General features: G+C 34.1%; 1 protein-coding gene across 1 annotated transcript; it reads left to right on the top strand.

Moving 5' to 3' along the window:
* Positions 1–4,867: 4,867 nt before the first annotated feature.
* unk (RING finger protein unk) lies at positions 4,868–24,360 on the top strand. The gene is made up of 8 exons (XM_089638277.1): positions 4,868–5,146; positions 5,251–5,460; positions 10,230–10,519; positions 12,203–12,541; positions 13,716–13,825; positions 18,661–18,832; positions 19,838–20,026; positions 20,123–24,360. Exons 1-8 carry the CDS (start codon positions 5,088–5,090, stop codon positions 21,052–21,054), a joined length of 2,301 nt encoding a protein of 766 aa, XP_089494403.1. The 5' UTR covers positions 4,868–5,087; the 3' UTR covers positions 21,055–24,360.
* The last annotated feature ends 1,199 nt before the right edge of the window (positions 24,361–25,559 follow it).

Here is a 25,559-nt window from a genome sequence, read left to right as displayed (position 1 = left end):
CAAGAGTCCCAACCATCTGGAGCCAGTGAGTCTATGGCATCCCCAATTGGGGAATGTTGTGAGGCTGATGGTAGTGGGGAGGGGAAGGTTGGGAAGTACCTGGCTAATCAGATCTGGTTACCAAACACGGCCAAATCCATTTCAAGCATTGTTTCAATTCTGAATAGTGGTCTTTTCACCAGGGCAATACTGAGAGTATCTTCCACTCAGGAATGTGCCGCAAATATACTATATATTATTTTAAATGAGTAATTTGTGAAATAACACAAATTAATCAAATAAAATTTACTTGCGCATACCGGGGTTCGAACCCGCAACCTTCAGCTTGCTGGTCGAGAGCCTTACCTCTTACGAGGATGCCAAATTAATATCAAAGTTTAAACTGTGAGATAATATAAGTTTTTTTTTAAATTAGCATTTTTAAAAAATATAGTGGTAATAGAGGTAGATATATTGAAACAAATTTAAAACATTTTTCCACTTATTTTATTTTTTGACTGACCGTTCAGCTTATAATAGCAACATTTTGTTATTTATTTTATTTTATATTATAGAAACAAACAGTACATGATTTACAGAGATGAAACAATATACAGGAATAAGATACTTCATGTTGTGTACCTATGATATGTTTCCTTGTAATGTCTGCTAAGTGGTATGATTATCCCTTAATTACCAGGTGACTTGTGTAGTTTATATGTGTGTGTGACGTGTGTAATGTATGTTCGAGTGTTTGTGTGTGTGTGTGTCTGTATGTATGTGCATTGAATAGTTTAAATTAATGACATGATGCCACGTTTGAATTTGGGCAGTGAATCTGAAAAAATGTCAATGTTAGAGTTAAGACAAATATTATTTAGAGTATGAAGAGCTCGGTTAATTTTCGAATTAGATGCTGCATTTGTTTTATAATTTAGCGTGCGGAATAGCACTGTATGTCGTGTACGTCTCAAAGGTATGTTAAAGTTAATAAGGGACAGAAGTTCAGTACAGTCAATTTCATTGTTTAAAATTCTGTGTATAAATATTGAGTCAGCTACTGCTCGTCTTCGCTGCAAAGTTTCAAATGTACACTCAAAGTTATTGTTGAATCTGTAGGTAATAAATTTGCTTTGGATATGTTCTATACTATATTTGTAAAGTTTATATTGTGGATTCCAAATAGGCGATGCATATTCCAGTGTACTTCTGACTAATGCGAAATATAACATTACAATTGTACGCGGATCACTGAATATTTTACTTACACGTAGCACGAAACCAAGCATTTTATACAACCTATTAACGATTGAGTCAATGTGCTTATTAAATATAAGTTTGCTATCAAGGTAAACGCCGAGGTCTTTACATTCCGTTTAGGGACAACAGGTTCATTGTTGAGTGAATATGAGTACTTAATTAGTGTAAGTGTTTATTTCTGGTGAATGTCAGATGTCTGGTGTAGTGTGACATTTAGAAACGTTTATATCTAGACAGTTAACTTTGCAATACTTGCAAAGTCTATCTAGGTCTCTCTGTAACGCTTCACAGTCAGAAAGAGAATGAATAACTTTGAATATTTTCATGTCATCGGCATAATGTTCATATTTGGAATTTTGAAAACATGATCCAATGTCATTTATATAAATGTTGAACATTAGCGGACCTAGGTGGGACCCTTGGGGGACACCAGATTTTACTTCGATAGATTTTGAGAAGACCCGTTGATTAAGATTACTTGATTACGGTTACTAATGTAAGATTTGATCCATCTAAACAGGTCACCGCGTATACCAATTAGGATGAGCTTTTTCAAAAGAAATCATCATCAGTTGTAGGCAGACTGATGGAACTTAAGCGCAAGCCAAATACTAAGTTTGGTGATTGCGCTTTCGGAGCATCTGGGCTGAAGGCTTGGAATAAACTCCCTCCGAAACTAAGATCCATAACAAGTCCAACAGAATTCAGGTCTAAACTAAAAACTTACCTTTTTAAGCTGTCATACCCTTAAATTCAATATACGATTCCTGAGAGAAAATCCAATTATATTCAATTTTCCAATTATAAATAAGATAAATCCTTTATCTAAATTTCGCTAATAAACAATTAGTTAATGTTAATTCAGTGTTAATCTTAAGTGACATGTCAAGTGTTATAGTTAGTAAATAGTAATAACATAGATCATTGTATATATTTGTACGGTGCCTTTGAGGTGATTTTGCACAAAAACAGTGCTATACAAATCATCCAAATATTATTATTATTATTCAGACTGGTACAGTAATTCCTTAAACTATGGTTTATATACATAAAATCTGGGGGAAGGAGTGGGAATTAACAGGAACGGTGTACAATGATTTTATTATAATTATACAGATTTTCCCACCTTCGTTGCTATGTGGTTTCACAAATGAATTTCCAGTTATTTGGTTATTACCAGCAGGCCTTATTACCTCAGTTTTAGAGATTCATTTATTATTTATTTAGGGTATACCTTAATTGAATGGTTTTCACCTAATTACAGTTGTCAGTTAGTTGTCTATTGATAATATTATTTTATTTTCGAAGGAAGCAAACACTTTGGGGTGTGACATTATATATTAATTGAAAAAACACACTTTGTAATACACCACTTTTTATTTGAATTAATAATGACAGCTAACCGGGTTTCGCTTATCTCAAGCTTCATCAGAGCTTATTTTATTAACTAAAGATAATTTTAAGCTTTTTTTTAATTTCAAGAGATTCTAAATGAATGTTATATTTTAGCTCCAGAATTTTTATCAAATGAGTGATTAGTTTCTAATAAATTGTTCGCAAATTCTGAAAATGCATTACTATTTAAACATCGGAGATGTTCTTTTACTCTTATGTTTACATTCCAAATCGTTTTCCCGATGTAAAAAGCAGAACAGTCATTATAATTAAGTTTATATATGCCCGAGTGGCTAAGTTTGTCATCACTATCTTTAGCATTAATTAATGTATCTGTATGTAATTATCCTTAGTTAATATAATAAGCCCTGATGAAGCTTCAGATAAGCGAAACCTGGTTGGCTGTCATTATTAATTCAAATAAAAAGTGGTGTATTACAAAGTGTGTTTTTTCAATTATTTATTATTTTATTCTTGGTAACATGGTATTTTTTAATTGAAATCTGTTATGTTAGACTAGGGAAACATGTTTTACATTGGAGTAGGAAATAATACTGTAATGGACTCTAATTTTAAAAAAAACATATTTTTAGAGCATATTATAACCGATATAACAACGGAGATTTAGCATATGCTCATAATTTTTGTTCATTACAACATTAGGAGCTACTTCTTTAGTTAGACGGGTTATTTCTAATGATTCTAGTCTATTTATTATTTGTTCTTTATTGTAGATATGGAGAACTTTACTTATATAATAATGAGAAAATGACTTATTTAAGTAATCACTTTTGTTTCTCAAAAATTCCCCAAGCTGAAGATCAACACCGCGTCGGTGGATGTAGTCAGCGGCAAATTCCCCAGGTTGATGGTTGACACCAGATGTAAGCGGAGAAACAGTGGTGGAGTGGTCGAGGTGATGATCTGGTCGGCAGATGATGCGAGCACGGAAGAGCTCGCTGCGCGGGAGATGCAGGCCGGCGAAGATGTCACAAGGCCAAGGCGCTGTTGTAGTACCGCAGAGTCGATGCAGCCTCATATTTGTAGCCTCTCCTTTAAGGTCGTGCAACACCACGCGTAGTAGGTCCATGGCCCATGGCAACACGGTGAGATAAGAGGAGGACGTGGCGCGGGGGCCGGCCGAAGCAGCCGCCCGACTCAGTTAGCGGCGGACGCTCGTACCAGGTACTCACTTGTAAGGCTAACTCACTTGACTGGACTTAGGTACCTCAATGTGGCCGCGTTATATAAGGCGCATTGGTTCAAGAATAATCGCAAATCTAGATAGATCAGTGGCTTCACTATTATTCTAGCAGCGTCTTTCGCCATCTTACCAGTAGGTTCTAATGTGATGCGGGCTGCATTTATCAATAATAATTAATATTACATACGCAAACTGCACACGCAGAACCTACTCTGTGGGAATTTTTTATCAATACTGATCAAAATTTAAATTTAAAATCAAATACTAAATAAATTCTATTTGTCAACATCAAAATGCTACACTAGCCTCTAGCGGCCAGAGTTGTTGTTATTGCCAATATTTTACTGGAGCTGGACATATTATTAATATTATAGAGTATTTGCTACAATATAGCTAGTTATCTCCACGGAACAGCGAAAAGAGCTCTAACTCTCAGCCCTTAACCCAGGGGTTGCAATATATAAAATATTTAAGTTTTTTTTTGTTTGGCTGAAAATCTACACATCCAGAATTGAAAGTTTCTCTTCTCCTTTCTCTCCCCCAATTCTTCAGAAGTGCCCCAGTTCCACTCGCTGTGTTTTTTTGTGGTTTTCGCAAGTACTTGAGAACTCTTGTTTATGAAGAAAAAAGTTTCTGTATTATAAAACTATTCCGTAAATATAATTATTACCTATAAATTAATATTGATGGTAGGTAGCTATTTTTTAATCAAATAATCTCTCTTTGATAAGATATTATTTTTAAATACTTTGTGTTTATCTCATTTGAAAGCATTCATCATAATCCATGTGTAAAAATAAAATCAAAATTCCAATGATATGTATATTATTTAGTTGGAATTAATTTATTCTTGTCAGATTTCGATTCATTTACGATCAATGAATTACGATTACTACCGAAGTAATACAGAAGATAACAACAACTAGTGCCGTCTCTTTCTTTTACTATGAGACTGACAGCGACATACGTAAATGTTGAGTTCGATATTGTTTATAGACTACAAAAAAGACAACCATAACCAACCAATCATTTACCACGTAAATTAAGAAAACAGTTTTTTATCACGATTTTATATTTTTTTATAAATCTCCATTCAATAAAGAGTGTGTATTGGAGATAATTCAGTTGATTTCACATCCTATAGTACAGTATTTGTCTTGTTTGTGTGTCACGTGACCAAGTATTGAATTTTAATTGGCGCCCTGTAAGCGTACCCTGCGCGCTCAAGAGACGCAATAGTTTTTACAAAATGCCGTCTGAATCGAAGCCTTTGTTGACAGCTCAAACAGAAAAGCCAAATCATTACAAGTAAGCTTGTTAAATTACTGATTATATTCATCATCTTTTAACCATTGTATCTTATGTCTTGATTTAAAATGTGCCAAAAGCTGTAATGACGTTTCGTTTTGCAGATATTTAAAAGAGTTTCGAGTCGAGCAGTGTCCGTCATTTTTGCAACACAAATGCACTCAACACAGACCGTTCACTTGTTTTCATTGGCATTTTAATAATCAAAGGCGGCGGAGACCAGTCAGGAAGAGAGACGGATCTTTCAATTATAGCGCTGATAATTATTGTACAAAATATAACGAAACTTCGGGAGTTTGCGAAGATGGAGACGAGTAAGTACCACTTCCATTGCTTTGTTATGTAGAGTGCCAGATAGCTGTCACTATTTGCAATGTTTTGTAGGCGTTTGCTCACGATAAACTGTATTTCTGGCTAAAATCATCACTTTTATTCGCCTTATGGGGACTGATTTCCGTTCTCTTTACTGCGATTACCTTATTTTCACGGAAACTCCCTAATCCATATTTTCGTGTAAGTATGTCGGTAATCGTTTATTGACAGCGCAATTGAGGCATATGTTGCTGTTTTTTGCAGTTATTACCGCTATTTTTTACGTTGTTTAGCATTCCCCTTGATTGGCATTGAAGTTTTATATGAAATTGTACAATTCTCCCACGAAAAATAATATTTGTTATGTAGCCCTGAGCTGTTGCATCTGTCATTGAATATTTCTAGCTCACTAGCTTTGTGTTGATTCAATGGGAGTTTTTGTGAAAGGGTTTATGCTACTCGGCTTTCACTCCTTCTGCTTGGTATTAAGTGCATACTTATAACATTAGAATATGAACATTATTTTTCTTTGTAAATCTGTTATTAAATATCTACCTAATTTAGATTAAATTGTACTATATAGGTACCTAACCATCAAATTATTTTAATTGACTGGTAGGAAGTGTGACATCATTATTTAACAAATTTATTTTTTGTTAAACTTTTAGGATCACGCCAACAAAAACACTTTGAACATAATTACTATAAAAGACAACTATTCAGGGGGGAATGGAAAATACTGCTTTTAAAATTACAATTACTTAAAATGAAAATTTGCGTTTGTATTGGACGACCGCCTTATTGACATTTTGTAATGTCAGTATTCTCGATATTTCATATTAAATATGTTTTTAGGCAAAAAAAATATATTAAAAATTTAAGTTTTAAATTATATAATTGTAAAACATAAAAAAGTTGCTTAAGGCGTATTAACCAGCGACCGAGAATTCGAATTTCGTCAAAAGACAGTCTCGCGATCGGACGTTTTTTAGAACGAGACAGAAATACCATATTCATTCCACTGCCAGCCGTAACTCCGCGCGGCGGTCGAAACCTACAGCATGGTTCCGATGAAATAACAATTATTGTGTTTGAATTTTCGGTTGTAGCTTTCTTCCTTATAAGTAGTTACATACATATTTGTAAATTATACGTCGGAGTGCGTAAACATAAATAAATACAAATGCAGTGCGTTGACATAGTAGGTACAAAATAGGTAGGTATTTGAATAAACATTTTTTTTTTAATTTTTCAAATATTTTTATTCACTTGTTTTTTTTTAAATTTTATTTTACATGGGTTTTACAAAAGTGATTAACATTAAGTTTGATTGTAAAAAAACTCTCGTCTTACATATTTATCCGTTTGTAAGATAGGTATTACCAGTAAGTTTTATTTCTAATACTTAAAGTAAGTATATCAAAATAACCTCGTTTTTTTTCTTCTAAAACAAGAAGCTCAATTCACAATATGACATTATGAAACTGACAAAAAGTAACACTAAAAATACTAAATATGTTGAATTATACCAATGTAATAGGGAATTAGACAATAGAATAGAAATGATTAACAAAAACATGATTTGAATCGCACATCACGAATCAAAACCGTTATTTTGACGGGAATCATATACGCATAGACTAAAATACGGCATTTCCTGCTCTTTTGTAGCCAGTTAAATATATTTATATGAGGAAGATTTCGAAACAGAAATTGTACAGCTTAATGTGTAACTAAGAAAATTTTATTACAAATAAGTTTACATGGAAATGGAATTAATCTCCTTCGAAGTACTGTGCTTGACTAGAGATATACTTATCCCAACGTTGAATCCATGACTGGAAACATTTTACCATGAGTTACCCGACACCGTGTGTACAAGGTACTGTTGCATACGTGTTGCTCGCGCAACGCCGGGTAGTAAATTATGGTTTATGATTATCGCGGTAATTACAGTTGAATCGGTCACCGTAATATACCATGCATTTGCCGACACCATAATAATAATAATAATAATAATTGGATGACTTGTATAGCGCCGTTTTTGTGCAAAATCACCTCAAGGGCGCTGGTATACAAGGGTATGGTTTTGTGCGTGTAACTCGCGTAATGCCGGGAATTATTGATATTTTATAATTACCGCGATATTCACGGTTTCAGTCACCGTAATTTCACCACGAGTTTCCCGACACCGTGTACACGTGGTAATGTTGCATGCACGTAAATCGCGCAACACCGGGTAGTAAATGCTTGTTTATAATTACCGCGGTAATTAGAGTTGAATCGGTCACAGCAATATACTACACGTTTCCCGACACCATGTATACAAGGGTATGGTTTTGTGCGTGTAACTCGCGTAACGCCGGGAATAATTGCTAGTTTATAAATACCCCGATATTGACGGTTTCGGTCACCATAATATCCATGATTCACAATATATTGTAGGTATTACGTATTTACATAATAAAATAATAATAATATTAATGTAAATTACACATATAATACCGACGGAATTTTAGAGACAATATTTGCTTCAGAATCACAATCATTCGTCGGTAGGTGATTATTTTCCATGAAAATTAACACAAAATTATCGCTAAATGTTATAAAAAATATATGCGTATTCTGACTGATTCCTTTGAACGACCCTGTAGCATATAGAGTACGTACAATGTACAAGGATAATTAAATATGACTAACCCTTTTTTTCTGCAAATATTTCTCCCATGTACGTTTTTGATGACGAAATTTTTGTTTTCTTATAAAACTTTTGTCCGATAGTATTTTTCTCCTCATTTTTAAACGAGGCATTTCGTTAAAATGTTGTCAAGTAGACTGGCGTGGAATAGACGTCCGCTCGCCGCCCTGTCGCAGCGGGGAATGATAAAATTTCGGCTTGCGCCGAGGTAATCAGAAACAACGAACAAACAATAAACTCGAATCGAAATTAATTACTATTATATACTTTAAGAATATATTTCTTGGTCATAAATTATTTTTAATGTTTCAATAATATCATAGTAAATTATTTTTGTAAAAAAATCTCAACTATACCTATTTGTAAGTTCATAAATAAATAGTCAAATTGAGGGATTTTCGTCACAAAACGCGTCCTCGGATTTATTTATTAGTAATTTTATTTTAAATAAAAACAAAATTCTTATACATACATATGATAGATAATTTATTGATTGTTTATACTGTATTATTATATGATTTTAAATATTTGTTGTATAATACAACTTCGCCTTTGAAAATGCAACAAATCTGCGCATCGTCCAACGGTAACACTTTATTATGGTATGAAAATAATATTATTTTTCAAAATTTAACATCTTACTTTAATAGATCAAATAACGATCTTTCGAAATCAATTTGTGTTTTTCTCTAGAAAAGTGTCCATACGTCTAAAACTGGCCTCAAAAATGCCAAATTTCAGGTCAAGTCTACCTATTTCGCCTTAACATATTTTATATGTAATACGAAATATCAGGAATACCAACATACCAAAATGTCATAGTAAAGATAGAAATTATTGTAAAACATCAATACAACGGTCATGCAGTGTTTTCCATCCCCCTGAAATGCAAATAGTTGTATTTTGTAGTAATTAAGTTGAATCAAAGCATTTAAAAAAATATATTTGTTTCCTGTTCAGCGATCCTAAAAGTTAACCTATATATTTTTATTTAGTTACAGTTTTCTTAGCTACCTCAGTTCCTGTCAACAATTATTTTGTTTGTAAAAGAATAATCCCTACAGTATATATTTTTTTTAAATTATGGTTTTTTTTATATTGAAATGTTTTAGCACGATAAAAGCCAGTCTATTACCGATGAAATCAATATAATAAGAACTTATTTACCGTTTGATAGATTCTTCTTTCTTTTTTTTTTTATATTAACTACACACAGGAGGCCCTGAAGAAAATAATTTCCCTCAGGGCCTATGTCATCTTTGGGGATGCTGTGTGGAGGTCTATCTTAATAAACAGATTGCAATATTTAGAGCATAGGCATCAAGTGGGAATGCTGTCCTTGTACTACTGGTATTTTAATGGAAGGTGCTCTGAGTAATTAGCGTCTTCGATCTCTTCGGCACCGGTGTATAATTGGGAAACACGCGAAACGCACACTCAACATTTGTACATGGTCTATTTTTTTTTGTCATATGTAGAACGGGTCATTAAAACACCTTATTCGGAGTTTTTCTTGAAGTATTTGTACACATAGGTACAAAACAATACCTGTTTCGCTAGTGGGAAGATATCTGAAAAAATATTATGATAAAAATCGAGACTGGTCAAGTCGACAAATAACACGGAAATAATAACACCATAGTTATTGTGTTTTTTATTCTTATTTAAATAAATAAACAAAAATTAAACTTTTTTTCTGAGGAAACTCCTGAAAGTCATCCAATATGACATTGTCAATGTTTAAAAATACCTACGTAATTTCTTTAGTAATTTTGTTTTTACACATAGGTTAACACCTACTATAACAAAAATTAAATAAATCATAACAATGACAATACATGCGATCCCCAGCTTACGGGTTAAACTTAACTGAAAATTAGACTATGATTACGTTAATTACAGTGAAGCTTGCTTAAATTAGTAATTACCTTAAATTGTATCTTTTAATTAAGAATTTCTACAAAAATGAAACCCAAACACCGCTGCAGAAAATACCTACAAAATTTGCTTATTTTAAACAAATTGAATTCATTACATCTATTTATTTTTAACAATATTTTGTGTCCATTGCAGATGTCCCTTCCTACATAGAACAGCGGGTGATACGGAAAGGCGTTACCACTTACGTTATTATAAAACATGCATGTGCGTCCATGACACGGACGCTCGGGGATTCTGCGTTAAGAACGGGCCTCACTGCGCTTTCGCCCACGGAAACAATGACCTTAGGCCGCCCGTGTATGACATCAAGGAAATACAGGCCATTGAGAATCCCGACTCAGAGGCCAACGGAGCCACTTCTAATGGACCAAATGTCTTAGATAAAGAACGAAATCTCATGAATGAGGACCCTAAATGGCAAGGCAAGTCTCATTTTGTATTCAACCCTTTTTAATGTGCTCGGGAATGTTATGTTGACTTAACTTAACGACAATTAATCAACAATAAGAGTGTTGAAACTCAGATGTAACTGGTAACTGTAACTAGTAGTAACTAATACATAATACTATAACATTAAATACACCGTGTTACATAGACATAATATAATACGTGAATATTATATGTCAGCATGCTGAAGCCATTCTAGATCTCAATCAACTATTTTCACTGTTTCAATGATTTGTTCAAGAGCATTTATGTATCTCATAAGCATATTGTGCTTATCTCCATATTATGTTTTTATCTATCAAAATAACACTCATAAGAAATTAAGCAATTCGTAATCAAATTGTTATTATTTGTTTGCAATAACATGGAAACACAATTTCATTTATTAATAATAACTGATATCAAATTTGCAAAATGATGTGCATTTCAATTTAATACCATTTGTGCCTAATCAGAAATAATTAAATTATTTCTGAATAATTTTAAAATTGAAGTCGTGAAGCACAAATTTGCATTGTAAACCAAATTAGGTTGTGTGAAAATACACAAATCGTATATTGTTTGGACAAGTGTTAGATATTGAAATACGGAAGGAAATAATGATTCATATAAAATAAAATAACTAATTCTTATCACAGAAATCAACAAGTTAACTCGATTTTTCTGTGACGCATACATAGGCCCTGTATATCAGTTACTATCCTCTCTATGAGAGATATTTACTTCTGTCAAGTTGCTCCATGGTAGGAGCCCTGGCAATTATGTTTTTTGTAATGATACCATTACAAAAAATACTGATATATGAGGCCACATTTATGGTCCAAACTAAAACTTCTATATGTTTTTTAATTTTTTTTTTTTTAAATATTTCTATAGCTTTCACAGATTGTTAATGTGTAAATAATAATATTTATCAGCTTATGAGCACTCCTAATCATGGGTAGGATCCAGGATATACAGATTCTCTATTCTATCTTATAGTAAATTAATAAGATTCTTGTCAATTATTTAATAAATATATAAATTCCTTCTACAGCTTTGAAAAATCGTAAATGATGGCTAATTTTGAATCTATTATTTCATAGTGAAATTACATTGTAATATCGTCACAGGAAAACGATACTGCCATAACCCCAACGCAACCTACAGACAACAAACATATACTTTTTGCTGAATTTATTTTATATTTTGTGGGAACCAACAAATTAGAAAATGAGGAAATCATGATCAACACACATACAACAAACTACAGTCCGCCTCGGAACAGGAATACCTAGTGAGGAGGACTGAGAACAAACTACATCACTTTATATCTTTATTTTGCTTAATATTGTATCTTTTTTACTTTACTTTAAATTGCCGTTAAATTTAAAAAAAAAATAACTGCCACTTCCATGAACACCATTTTTGTAGGATTTTTTTGTTTGTACTACAAAAATTCTATTACCACTGTTTTTAAATTAGTTATTATAATTTTTTGTATTTCTTTGGCATTCACTAGCATTTAGGCATTTAGTTATTATAAATTAGAATAAGTTTTCTGACTCGGTTGTTAAATTTTTTTTTCTTTTTACAACAATATCACTTTCCTGCGAAGATTAAGAATAAAAATAAACTGCTCGCAAATACACTAACTATAATGTTATATCTCATTCCAGATACAAACTACGTGCTGTCCTCATACAAGACAGAGGCGTGCAAGCGCCCACCGCGCCTGTGCCGCCAGGGATACGCATGCCCACAGTACCACAACAGCAAGGACAAGCGCCGCTCTCCGCGCAAGTTCAAGTACCGCAGCACACCGTGCCCTAATGTGAAACACGGCGAGGAGTGGGGTGAGCCCGGAAACTGCGACAACGGTGACCAATGCTCTTACTGCCACACTCGCACCGAGCAGCAATTCCACCCCGAGATCTACAAGAGCACCAAGTGCAACGATGTGCAGCAGGCGGGGTACTGCCCGCGTGGGGTCTTCTGCGCCTTTGCGCACGTCGAACGTGAGTCTCTCTTTAATTTGCCATCAAAGATATAATACCCCTGCGCAAGTACAAGTGCAATGTTGTGCACAATGTTATCTGTATAATAAATAATTATTAGCAATTAAGACATTGACATTTTAATAAACAACATATGATATCGATGCTACTAATATAAACCAATTTAGACCTCAATCAGATTCTTATTTAGAGAGAAGAATGGATTAATTTATTTTATTTAAAACAACTCAATTACTGTTAAACTTATTGTGAAATCAGATATGAGCGCTATAATGCTGCCTGCTCATTGAATAATAATAGCAGCTCTCAGTCCATCATACCATTCGCCTGTCAATACTAAATAACTCATACTTACCTCTTTGTTAAAGGGTACCACCTACTTAAACAAAAAAAAAACTCTTGAAGTGATTTTATCATAAGACGGAACTATTTTTTTTACATTAGCTCCAGGCAAGAGGCTCTGAGGAAAATAATTCCCCTCAGGGCCTATGTCTTCCTCGGGGATGCTTTGTGGGGGATCTTTTTAGGAGAGGAAGTTTTACGAAGGAAAAAGATATGAGGGGTGGGTAGGAATCTGGGGCTCAGTGTGTCTAGGAGTGACGGGCGTATGAATCCATCCCTCCCACTGTGCAAGGTGTTATTATCCTACTGGAGAGATTAAAAGGTCCCAAAATTTGGGAGGCGTGCAAGGCCTCCTATTTGGGGTTAATGTAAAAAAAAGGGTTGAAAGGTCTCTCTCAACCGATCACACCCGATCCCGCCTGCCACGTAGTTGGTGGCCGGATGCAAAAGGCTCGCAACTAGTTCCTACCCGGCCGTTCTGACTTCAATTCCTTGGTTGGCTAAGTTACCATCATGACACAAGCTACATTTTCAGTTTGCTGTGGTGGTAGTGGGAGATTTTCAAATTATTGTCAGGTTATTCGTAACCCGGGAATGTTTGTCTTTCTTTTAAAAAAATTAAAAATACATATAATTTTATTCTACGGAGTCTAGTCACTGAAATTATAGCTACAAATTTTACTCTCAAGTAAGCTCAGGATTCACTGGTCTGTCGGGTACATGCTGATACACCTGTGTAAAGTTGTGCATTTATATAATATTTATTCCAACTACTAAGCAACTTTTCACTACTAATAACTAGCTAATATGCATTGTCTATTTGTCCGAGCAGAAGAGATGTCCCTGGCACGTGAACTGGCGGCTCCCTTGGAGTGTGGCACCAACCTAGCTGACATTCTATCCTCTGCACTCCCGCCAGACAAGAAGAGCTCTGAATCTAGTGTGAGTATATTTTATATTATTTTCAAACAAACGCAGCCATTTTTGTGCACTTGTAAATATAGTCGTTGAACTTATCGATTCTTTAAACTGGATTTGAAACACGCCACTTACTCAATTACATCGCTCCAATTTTAAGTAGAAAATTTTACTTGTGGAATGGAGGACTCGGCTAACAGAAAATTGAGCCTGCGACACCTGAGCTGGAACCCAATGCTTTTGACCACACAACCAACAAACCGATCAATATTCAATAGACATGGAGGAATAAGGTCATTCGTACGGAGAGATACTTAAAGCGACTAGAGTTTTGTGCGCGTACCATACACGTCACTTGTGAGTATCCGCCATACAATTTTGCTAGTGTTCGTACGTAACGCGACGACAACGGGTTTGATGGCAATTACACGCTACGGACAGTGCTGGCAGATCGCTGCGCTTTTTGCATACGCAACTGCTACTCGTTAGAGAGAAATGGTGTCCGAGCTTGATTCGAATATTACATTTGTTCTGGAGGTGGGAAAATATCCATATTTAACCACTCAGAACATTAGAACGTCAAAAGACGTAAATATGATAATAGCGGTCAAGACATTAGAACATCTTTTCACGTAAACGCGCGAGATTTTACAAAAATTGATTTATTTCCATCACTAGCATACGGATTGCCATGATTTAAAAAACAGAGTATCGATAATGAATAACGCTATGCGTCTGTATTCAAGAATATCTATGGAACGTAGAGGTGCATTATCTAAGCCGATTGAATCTGTCAAGATGTTCGTTAATAATTTATTGCGTTTCTAAATAATTTATTAAAAATATTTTAGTTTGGACGGTTAATATTTTGAGGTGACTAATAGTTTTTAAATATATTTCTTCAATATATAAAGTGTTATTCCTTTATGCTACTCAGAAAAAAGTACATTTTTCAAGGCTTTGAAATAATGGTAAGCGATTTTTACATATTTTTGACGTTTTCATAAAATGTATTTTTAGAAACGCAAATATTTACGTATAACAACACAATGCGATAGTGGATTACATAATCTTTCCAAAACATTTTTTAGAATGAGGCTACGTTTCCCAAAACGTGAGTTATGAAGATTTTAGTAAAACTCGTAAATAACACAAAAATTATCACGTTTTGACAGTTCTCAAAGGGACACATAATAAATAAAATTCTTTGTCTGAGAGGTTAAATAACTGTAATTTACCATAATACATAAGGTTGGAAAAAAGACAATTTGACATCATTCTCTTCTAGTCCCTTGGCGGCGACGAATGCTCTACGATTCTTATTTCTTTATACGGGTGAACCCAAAATCTTTTTTTAGATAGTTTTTCATACTTGTAATAAAGATGAACCATATTGTCTTTATCCCTAGAGTCTCTTGACATTGCTAAATAGTCAGCTGTACGTGCAAAATCTTTCATTATAATTTGAGTAGCGCCGTGTACGGAAACCAGCTTTAAAGAGTAGCATATCAGTGGGCGACTTGTAGTTGCATCACAGTCACGTAGCGTGTAACCATCTCTGTACAAAGGGCCTAAGCAGCATTGCTACTAAGCAATGTCAATATGTATATAAATTGTTATAATTAAGGAAATAGATATCCTTAAATATTTTACATTCGGTGACCGGATAAATCATGACATTGATAATTCATAACATCTTTAAAAATTTGTATAAAGTCGCAGAAAGTGATGAAACAAAAACTTTATTAACTGGGTTAAGTAGGTTAGGTTAAAAAAAAATTTCATCGTTTCCAATGACTTTACATATATCACTTTTTAATAGTGTGTTGAATAGGAGATATTAATCTAGACTTGTTAAATTGTCAAAACCCTATTATTATGGCATATGAAAATATAATGTCGGATAATTATTTAATCAAATGTATTTGTGACGTAACTAGAGAAGCAGTTTTAGCAGGAAAAGTTACTCGTACTTGTTTAGACCACATATTTGTCCGATTTAACAGTGGATGTAAACAAAGCGATTCTCTTTCCTCATGTGTATGTAATAATATTACTATAGCGGATCACTTTTTAACTGCAGTTAATATTAAATATAGTGCAAGGAAAGAAGCCCCAGAACACGGGGAAAGAATTTCGTTTTTATCGCAAAACAAAATCGACAAAAACATTCATAATTTTAAGTGGCACTCCTTGCTTGAGGAACAAGATTGCAATATACTATATAGTAAAATTAAAAACAACTTTAAGAATTTGTATGAACAGAGTAAAATCGTTATGAATTATAAACCCAAAAAAAGACCTCTGTCAATAAAACCTTGGATAACTTCTAATATCTTAGAAAACATTAAAAAAAAAGATTCATTGTACAGAAGGTGGAAGAATTTTCCTAGCAATCAATTCTTTGAATTGGAATATAAAACTTTCAGAAATAAGGTGACAAAAGAAATTATTAAATGTAAGTCTACCTTTTAACAATAAATTCAAAAATTATTTTGGAAATACAAAAAAAACTTGGGATGAAATAAATAAATTATTAGGACGCAAGTCCAAAAGTAGTTGTGACGAAATAATCTTGAAATATATGTTAAATACGAATAATGAAGAAACCGTAGCAGATAAGTTTGTTGAATATTTTACAAATAGTGTTAGCTCTATGATACATAAATGTGATTATTTAGCATCGACCGTCAGGCCGAATGAAGTGCAACATAGTATGTACCTACCCAGAGCTACCTGCCAAGAAATCAATATTATTGTTAGCAAATTAAACAATTCAAAGTCACCAGGGATTGACAACATTCGAATGTTTGACATTAAGACACATATTAATATTTTAGGGCCTGTTATAACACACTTTATCAATTTAATTTTATCGCAAGCAGTAATACCAGATGAACTAAAAAGTAGCATCATTAGGCCAATTTACAAAGGGGGCAAACATACAGATATTCAAAATTATAGGCCAATAAGCATATTGCCAGCCCTAGAAAAAATACTTGAAAAATACATTTCCATAAAACTTAATAAATATCTAGAATCTTTCTCTTTGTTGGATCCCAACCAATATGGATTTCAAAAGAAAAGAAGTACGGAAATGCTGCTTCAGGAATTTTCAAATCACATAAATTATGAATTAAATCTAAAAAAACAAGTTTTGGTTTTATTCATAGATAACTCTAAGGCATTTGATACCATTGATACAAATAAACTATTAGAAACACTGGAGGCAATAGGAATTAGAGGAAAGCTGCTAGTTTTATTAAAAAATTTACTAACTGATCGACAAATAAGAGTAAAAATTCTTAAAAAATTTAGCAAAAGAAAATATATCTCAACAGGTGTTGCACAGGGGTCAATTCTAGGGCCAACCCTTTACATTATTTATGTCTCAATTATGAGAAAATTGTTTTCATTTGTTAAACATTTTGTATATGCAGACGATACGGCGCTCGTAATATCGCACGAAGATCTGGTTACTGCAATGAACCTTATGCAACATGATTTTATTGCCCTACTGAAATGGTCGCATGATGCAGGCCTCTTTATAAACGCCAAAAAAACTAAAATTATGCACATCAGATCTCCACACGCCAGATGTAATGTAATTCCTTCATTATATACACACACATTTGACTGCATACATAAAAATGTTGCACAGCCCTGTTCATGTGAAACCATTGATTTTGTCAAAAGTTATGTATATTTGGGTGTTACTATTGACTGCTACATGAAATGGGATGTACAAATTGCTAATGTTTGTAAACGTCTACGAGCTATTGTGGGTAGGATTTATAAAATAAAATATTTCGTACCTATAAGTACTTTAAAGTTAATCTACTTATCTCTGGCTGAATCCACTATACGTTATGGAATTACTTCTTGGGGACATTCTTGTAAAACTAATATAAGCTATATACAAACATTACAAAACTCAATTATAAAATTGTTAATCCATAAATATGACAATCAACACAGAAGTAACATTAAATTAATATACAAGTCTCTGAATATTTTACCTGTCAGAGGATTATTGTTTTATAATATTGTAAGTCAACATGTTATATTGTCTGATTCATTGTATAGGGAAAGAGTTTGCCATAAACATAACACAAGATTTACTCAAAATGAAGGACTGGTAGTTCCGAAATGTACTAATAAATATGGTGAAAGAACTTTAAACTATATAGTACCCAAAATGTTTAACTTATTACCAATGACAATTAAAAATAATAACATGTATACTGCTAATGTTAAATATAATCTAAGGAAATGGTTATTGGATAATAATGATCTATACTGATGCCCCTGAAATGGAATTCATATTCTTAGAAAATGGAAAAACAATTATTTTGTAATACCTGACTACCTACCTCTATTTATGAAACTATTGATGTACTTGTTGATAATACTAATTTGTTCATACATTTATTTTTACTTGCTTATTTTATAAGGCTTTTATGTTTTATGTTGATAATACTAATTTGTTCATACATTTATTTTTACTTGCTTATTATATAAGGCTTTTATGCTGCTATTTAAACTTTTCTGCAATGTAACCAATTTATGTAATTATGTACCGTTCAAATTGTATCTTATGAGTGTATAAATGTTGTCTCTATGTCCCTGCTGACAAACTACATAAGTAGTTTAGCGGGTTTAAATGTGAATAAATAAATATAATCGTCACTGTGTTGAGTTATCATGGAACCTTTACATTCGCATCCTGAAAAACAGTTTTATTAACAGACTTAACTCAGTTCTGTATATCCTAATCTTGAAAAATTTCTTGTTGACCGAATAATCAACTCTTACTTCTCTCAATGTGATTGAAGTTAGCTTACTGTTTCTTCCCGCAGAACGGGAGTGGCGAGGTGTCGGAGTCGGCGTCCACCAGCAGCCTTGGCTCCAGCAGCTCCCACAGCAAGGCACCGGGGGCCCAGCTGCAGCACAAACTGCTCCAGCTGCAGCCGCACGCGCTGCTCACACACTCGCTGGGGCCCATGGGGGGTCAGGCCAACAACATGCAAGGTGGGCTTAGATTAACCTTCCATCGGGGATTCTAGATCGGATCTGGGCATTTACTACTTGGGCTCTGGACGTACAGACTACTAGATGAATAAGACCCCCGCTCTTTCAAAGTGGTGATTCATTTTAGAGTATTTTTATTTATTTTTTAAAGAATGACGAACATTCCCAGATTACGAATAACCTGACAATATTTGAAAATCCCCTAATATCATCACAGTAAGGGGAAATTTTGATTGTGTTGTGATGGAGGAATTAGCTAGCCGAGGAATTGAACACACTATGCCTGGGTGAGGGACCCAGACACATACCTCATACTGGACGATTTCTAGAGTCCATGATCGGAAGATTACTCTAATCTTTAAGTACTTCCTGGAATCCATATTCTGTCATACTAGTCCATTAACTACATTGTTGCTTACACTTATATAAAAATGTGAATGTTTTCTTTCTATATATGTAATCAAAATTCGAGGTAAATAAGTAATGGATGCAATACATCGGCTGACAAAAGAGAATTTACATTTGCAATAGGTCAGCTATTTGCCACCATTCTGAATTTTATAGTCACATACAGAATTAATTGCATTAACAACATAAAAGGTTTTTTGCTTTGTCAGGATTTGAATCTTGTCCAATCTTTATTAATCACTTTGCTAGGGTTTTTAATAAAAAGTATTTTTTTTAAATCAGGTCTTTTTCAAATGTTTTATTTGAAGTTTATACATTTTTCAATTAAAATGTAAATAAGAACGAAATAAGCAGCTCAAAATCACGACCGATCTCAACTGCAGGCAAATTCAAACTGAGTAAAATACATTGCTAACTTTCACGAGCATTCCTCGTGTTAGCTAAAAATAGAATGCTGCAAGTCGAAACCGGCGAGCGTCACTCGGGCTAGCAGAAATTGGAACGCATTTAGCGCGCGAGCGTGACTCGTTTCAAACATGAAGCGGTTAATACATAATTACATAATCAATTACTCATTATGCTTTATGGTATTTTCAGACTTCCGCTCTGAGCTGAACACACAGTTGGTGAACATCGAGACTGACCCGACGCTGTCCCCGTTGGAGAAGATGGCGCGCAAACAGAGCATATACCTTGCTGTGCATCACCATCAGCAGCAACAGCAACAGCAGCAGCAGCAGCAGAGACTGCCTTCCTTCGATTCCACTCTCATCACGGAGGTCGTAGGTTAGTTGCTGCACTTGCTTATATGTAGTGTGTCTTATCCCTGTCAACAGAAATATACTTATACTGGACTTAATATGATATGTTGTTTTGTTCCAGGAAATGCATTAGACGATTTGCATTTAGAAGATTCAATGGGTTTAGTAGCATCTTTAGATCGTGATTTAACTGAATTAAGATTTAACGACGACATGAATGATAGCCAAGGAACAAACAATTCTCTTAGTGCCAGCCTCCTGGGCAGCTCTGCGCCCGTCAACATTCCCGGCTCCGCCCTGGCCGAGCGCTCCAACCTCCACAACTTCAGCCCTTCCACTAGTTCTCCTCTGCAGTTACAATCTGGATTCCTGTCCAACACTAGATACTCGCATCAAGACCATTCTTTAGAACCTTTATTCAATTCCCATATGCAATTAGGAACATCTAACAAATTAGGCAACAGCTTCAATACGGGGAGTGCCCTGTTTGACTTCCAGAACATGTCGCCGGGGAGAAATCATAATAACATAGGAAACTTTTCTATTAGTCCCCAGTTAGGTAACAATCTGTCGGAAGTGCACCGGCTTAGGGAAGAGTTGCAAACGTCTCGTGCCCAGCAGGCGTGCTGGGACGAGCGCATCGCCCAGGCACGCGGGGCCTGCGAGGCGTGGCAGCGGGAGAGCGAGGAGGCGTCTCGCAAGGTGGCCATGGCTGAACAACAGAAGGAGGAAGCCCTGGGCCGTGTGGCCAGCCTTTGCCAAGAACTGGAGCAGATGCAAGGCAGCCCATTCCTGCAGCGCCTGCGCAGAGCGTCGGACCTGCGCGGCCTCTCCCTGTCCACACTCAAGTCGCTGCAAGCCCAGCTACGCTCCGACTTGGAGGAGATAGAGAAGGTGCTGTACCTTGAGACGGCCACCAAGTGCATGGTGTGCGAGGAGCAGAACCGTTCAGTGACGCTGGGCCCGTGTAACCACTACGTTATGTGCGAGACTTGCGCCTCCACACAGAAAGAGTGTCCCTATTGCCAAACACCCGTGAGTTCTCAACCATAAGCTCCAGTGTTCTTATTTACATTTTTATATTATTTTTCTATAATAATGGACTCCATTTTCAAATTCTTCGCCGAGATAATTCTCATTTATTGAATAGGTTGTGCGAAATGAACAGCGGTGATTTTTTGCAATTTTATGAATTGGCTGCATTTTGATATATACAAATATTAACTCACAAATAATAGCTTATTTTATTTTATATAGATCTTACGAATGTTTGACTTGGGGGCATTGTTGTTTCCCTTTATATGAAATTCCCCAGAGATTGGGTTCAGCCGTGGAACGGACAGACGGTGTGAGCACAGTAGGCTAGGCTGGCTACGGCAGATGGATGTTGACATTGTTTCTTGTGATTTAATATAGTATTGTCTCCATTGGAAAATATTTCCTAGATGTTGTATATGTGAAATTGGGTGTTTTGAATCGTCTGGTAACCAAAGTGGTGTTTTTTGATATCTATATCTATTTTTCTTTTATTTGACAAAATCAAGTATGTATTGTTAAATCATTCTTACAATATTGGCAATCATGAATGAAATATTCACAATACGTACCAACAAGAAACATGCACTTAGCACTATCACTATTGGTCTTCAGAATGATATTCCTCTGCCATACCCAACTGTTTCAGAACAAGACTTCGCCACCAGGATCATCATGAGACCTGACCTAACAATCAATATTATTTCACAGATAGATATTCTGTACCTTTATCATTGTCAAGGTTTGACTTTATTGTATTGACTATGTTCTTAAAGAGTGCAATCAATGATTACTTTTTGTTCACTTGACCTCAAATTTGACTCTTTATTATGTTATACAACCTTATGATGACACTTTAGACTGTCGTCCCGTATATCTGCATTTGTTTTATAAATAAATATTTTTATAGCATTTATTAAAATTGTAGAATTTGAAAGCATTAAATCCAAAAAGTTTATCCAACTCCTTTGTTGTGAAATAACACTTAGACCTGGAATAAATTTATTGTTTGCCCAAAAACACAAAAAAAGATGAAATCTTAAACCATTGCATTAATCCGAGCTCTTGGAATATTATATCAATCGATTTTTTGAGAAGAGTATCTTTCTTGCAATTTGAATGTATCTTTTATAACATACTACATATACATATAAATGTAGATAAGTTTAAAGTTTCTTATTATTTATTGATTTATGAAATGTGAAATGAGTATATTTTGATAGATATTTTGATATGGAACAAAAGTAGTCATTTAAGGACCAATTGTATCTTTAGACTTAAATATCCTTTAATCATTTTCTTTATTACCAAACTACAAGATTGATATTAAATCAATTTAATTTATTTACTCTATTGACTACCTATTTCGTAAATGACTAATAATTGAGTCGCGTTGAAACAGCTCCAAATGTCATTAATGCATTTTGGGAATATAAACACCTTCATTAAATCAAGTTTTGGAAAGATTGACAAACGAGGTTCCACGCTATGACATCAGAATGTTGACTTTGTGAAGGCTATTGTATTATTATTATGAATTTCTCGTAGCATCTTTTCTTGGTCATTAAATTGGCATTTATCATTATTTAGGCTTTTGTAAACCTGGAATATTTTTATATCTTTTTGTAGAGTTTATAAACTTGCTTAAGCTATTAAAAAAAAAAAAAAAAAAAAAATTAAACTTAAGAAGACATTTCTTTCTTCGTATTTATGTAGTTGAAATGAATGATATTTTTGTCCTTTATTATCGCTGTTGGTGTTTGGATAAAATGAAGTTGTATTCAGAAACCGTTGGTTGCACCGTACTGTCGGCTGGAGACAGATGGGATTGTACTACAAATGAACACTATGTATTTCAGAGGTTTTTCAATAAAATGTTTAAGATTATTAATTAATATAAGTCTTCAACAGAATCTAGATGTAAGTAGTATTTTCAAATGAATATTTTCTAATTATAATTGTCCTGTAAAGCCGTACCGCTGTATTGTAATATCGTTGGATATCCGAACCCATTAGATTGCTTCAGCATTTACTTCAACTCTACTCTACTCACTTGCCCCAACTAAACATAGTATGTATCTAACATTTGCAAAGTGACTTTATTACGTAAGAAGTATTTTTGTATTAACCCTGTGGCATTGTATTCTAAATTGTGAAGATTTGCTAAATAATGGAGTATTGCATTTTGTCTCCTGACTCCCGGCAATAGGTTGACTTTCACCCCTATATTATTTCATCTCTATAACAAACGTGTACTTGTACAGCATATCCCAACATATCATTACAGTTATGACTTATACACTTACATGATGAAGAATTTCAGTCTAATTTTTGTTCTATATTTTCATCATCTCACTTGTATACTAAATTTCAGGTTTTTCATACTTAAAATTTCATATTTAATTTAAAAAACGATTTATTTTATGTTTAACCTTGGATGTCATAATATTATTCATTGGAATTCTTTATTTATGTGCAATAGGAATGGTGAAATGTTTTATTTACCGACAGAATAATATTAGAATTGGCCACTTGCCGTGTCGGAGTTGAGAGCATGGAACCATTCCTCGCAAGTCTCCACTGTCACTTTTCACCGTACAGTTCTGTTGGGGAATGCTATACTTGTATATCAGAAGACTGAACAAAATGTATGATCATGTTTTGTACATCATCTAGATATTAATGTATCTAGCGCAAAATATTTATCACAGCTATATTTGTATTTTTATATACTTACTGTAAAGCATAAGTAATATTTATGTAATTATTTTTTCATCAATGCATTTATAGAATTATCGCTATCTAATGGGGGTATCTTGAACTAAGCAGATTTATATTTTTTGTTCATTTCCCAGAATGTACTAGAAGCTAACAGCCAGTATATTTTTTAATCCAACTAATTTGGAATCATAATGCATAATCATTTCAAGATATATAATTATCCCTAAGCAGAATATTTAGTTAGATAGGTAGAACCAACAAATTTTCTAATAATTATTGTCGTTAAAAAATAGAGTTTAGAATTTAATTATTATAAAGTAGTTGGCCTAAGTGTCGTGGCTAAACGTGGAATCTTTACAATCTGGAAAACTTTTGTCATCTCCATTTGAAATGTTTACGATCTGTCATTAAATAATAATACCAGATCGGTTGCATCATTTATTTTTTGCACTTATTAAATCATGTGTTTTATTTTACTAAATAGATAACACTATTTTACTATGATATTAAAATATGCAAACAATCTGAATAACAGTGGCAACATTGAGCCACAAAATGCATTCATAAAATTATTAGGTAGGTAGGTTTTAATAAATTTTCAATTTTCAAATTAATTTATTATTTTATTGATTTCCCTGTGCCAAAATCCATACCCCTTGCAATACTTCCTATATACTCTATTTAGTAGTCCCAGAGAGAGGTTGTTTGTGACGTCATTCTTGTATCCTCTGTGTTTTTCGTTTTCATACAAGATCTGTAGGAAGGAACGTTTTTATGTATTCAATGACGTCCCTCTGGGACTACTACTATAATCTACTGTCCTACCCGTTGCTTGGTTACGCCCGATATTAAAGAGAAAAAAAAATAACATGTGAATAGGAAAATATTGCACAATAATATACAAAGTACAGTGTTGCCCTTTTTTGATTGCCTCTGTAGTCGAAGGGTAAGATTCCTAGGTTGACTTTGAATCCTGAGGTTGTGGGCATGTAATTTTTATTTGTGTTTCCTAATTAATTAGTTAAAAATGATATAGCATGTATCCACTCCAGTGATTTTTGGCATATTTTGCCAAGTTTAAAAAGCAATCTCTTGTTATAATGTGCCAAATTTAGAGAACCTAAAAATGGTGACTGGGTATCAATTCAACACACCTACAAAAGTGATATAAAATCATGAAAGTAATTAAACAAAAACTAGGTTACATGGGTAACTATTAAACTTAGTTATTGTTTCGTGGCTTTTAATGACTATATCACTTTTTAAAGGTGTGTTGAATTTTCTTTTTGATGAAATATGGAACCCCTAAAAATATGGGATATATGGCGAAATCTAGTTTCATTGGCAATAAACTGCAGTTTCCATATTAATATTTTGAGGATTAATTACATAATATTGTAAATGTATGTATACAGGGTGTTAAGGAATGTACTTGACTTACTTTAACCAGTGATTCCTGACATTATTTGGAGTAAAAAATATATATCAAAAATTCACCGGAGACCAAAATTTCATTTACATTTTTTACTACAAATAATGTCAGGAATCACTGGTTGTATTTCAAGTATGTCCGTTAAAAGCCTGTAAACAACCAATCGTTGGAGTGGATATAGGGCATTGGCGGCACGTTCCAGATCGGAAGATACTCTCAGTATTGCCTCGGTTAAAGACCACCATTTGGAATTGAAATTGCTTTGGCCGTTTTTGGTGACCAGATCTTGATAGCCAGGTACTTTCTCTTCCCCTCACCACTACCTTCATTCTCGTGTCGTAGTTTCACTGCCTCCAGAGCTGGGTTGGAA

Source organism: Hesperophylax consimilis, chromosome 12, assembly GCF_061612785.1.
Source record: "Hesperophylax consimilis isolate HC1 chromosome 12, BYU_Hcon_1.0, whole genome shotgun sequence".
NCBI classification, from domain to species: domain Eukaryota; kingdom Metazoa; phylum Arthropoda; class Insecta; order Trichoptera; family Limnephilidae; genus Hesperophylax; species Hesperophylax consimilis.
This window is presented reverse-complemented; position numbering and strand designations above follow the sequence as displayed.

Excerpts from the sequence above, each read along its gene's own strand:
- unk (XM_089638277.1), top strand. The coding sequence starts at position 5,088 with ATGCCGTCTGAATCGAAGCCTTTGTTGACAGCTCAAACAGAAAAGCCA. Across the intron at positions 5,461-10,229 it reads GTTTGCGAAGATGGAGACGA|ATGTCCCTTCCTACATAGAA; the intron begins GTAAGTACCACT and ends TGTCCATTGCAG. Across the intron at positions 18,833-19,837 it reads TCAGGCCAACAACATGCAAG|ACTTCCGCTCTGAGCTGAAC; the intron begins GTGGGCTTAGAT and ends TGGTATTTTCAG.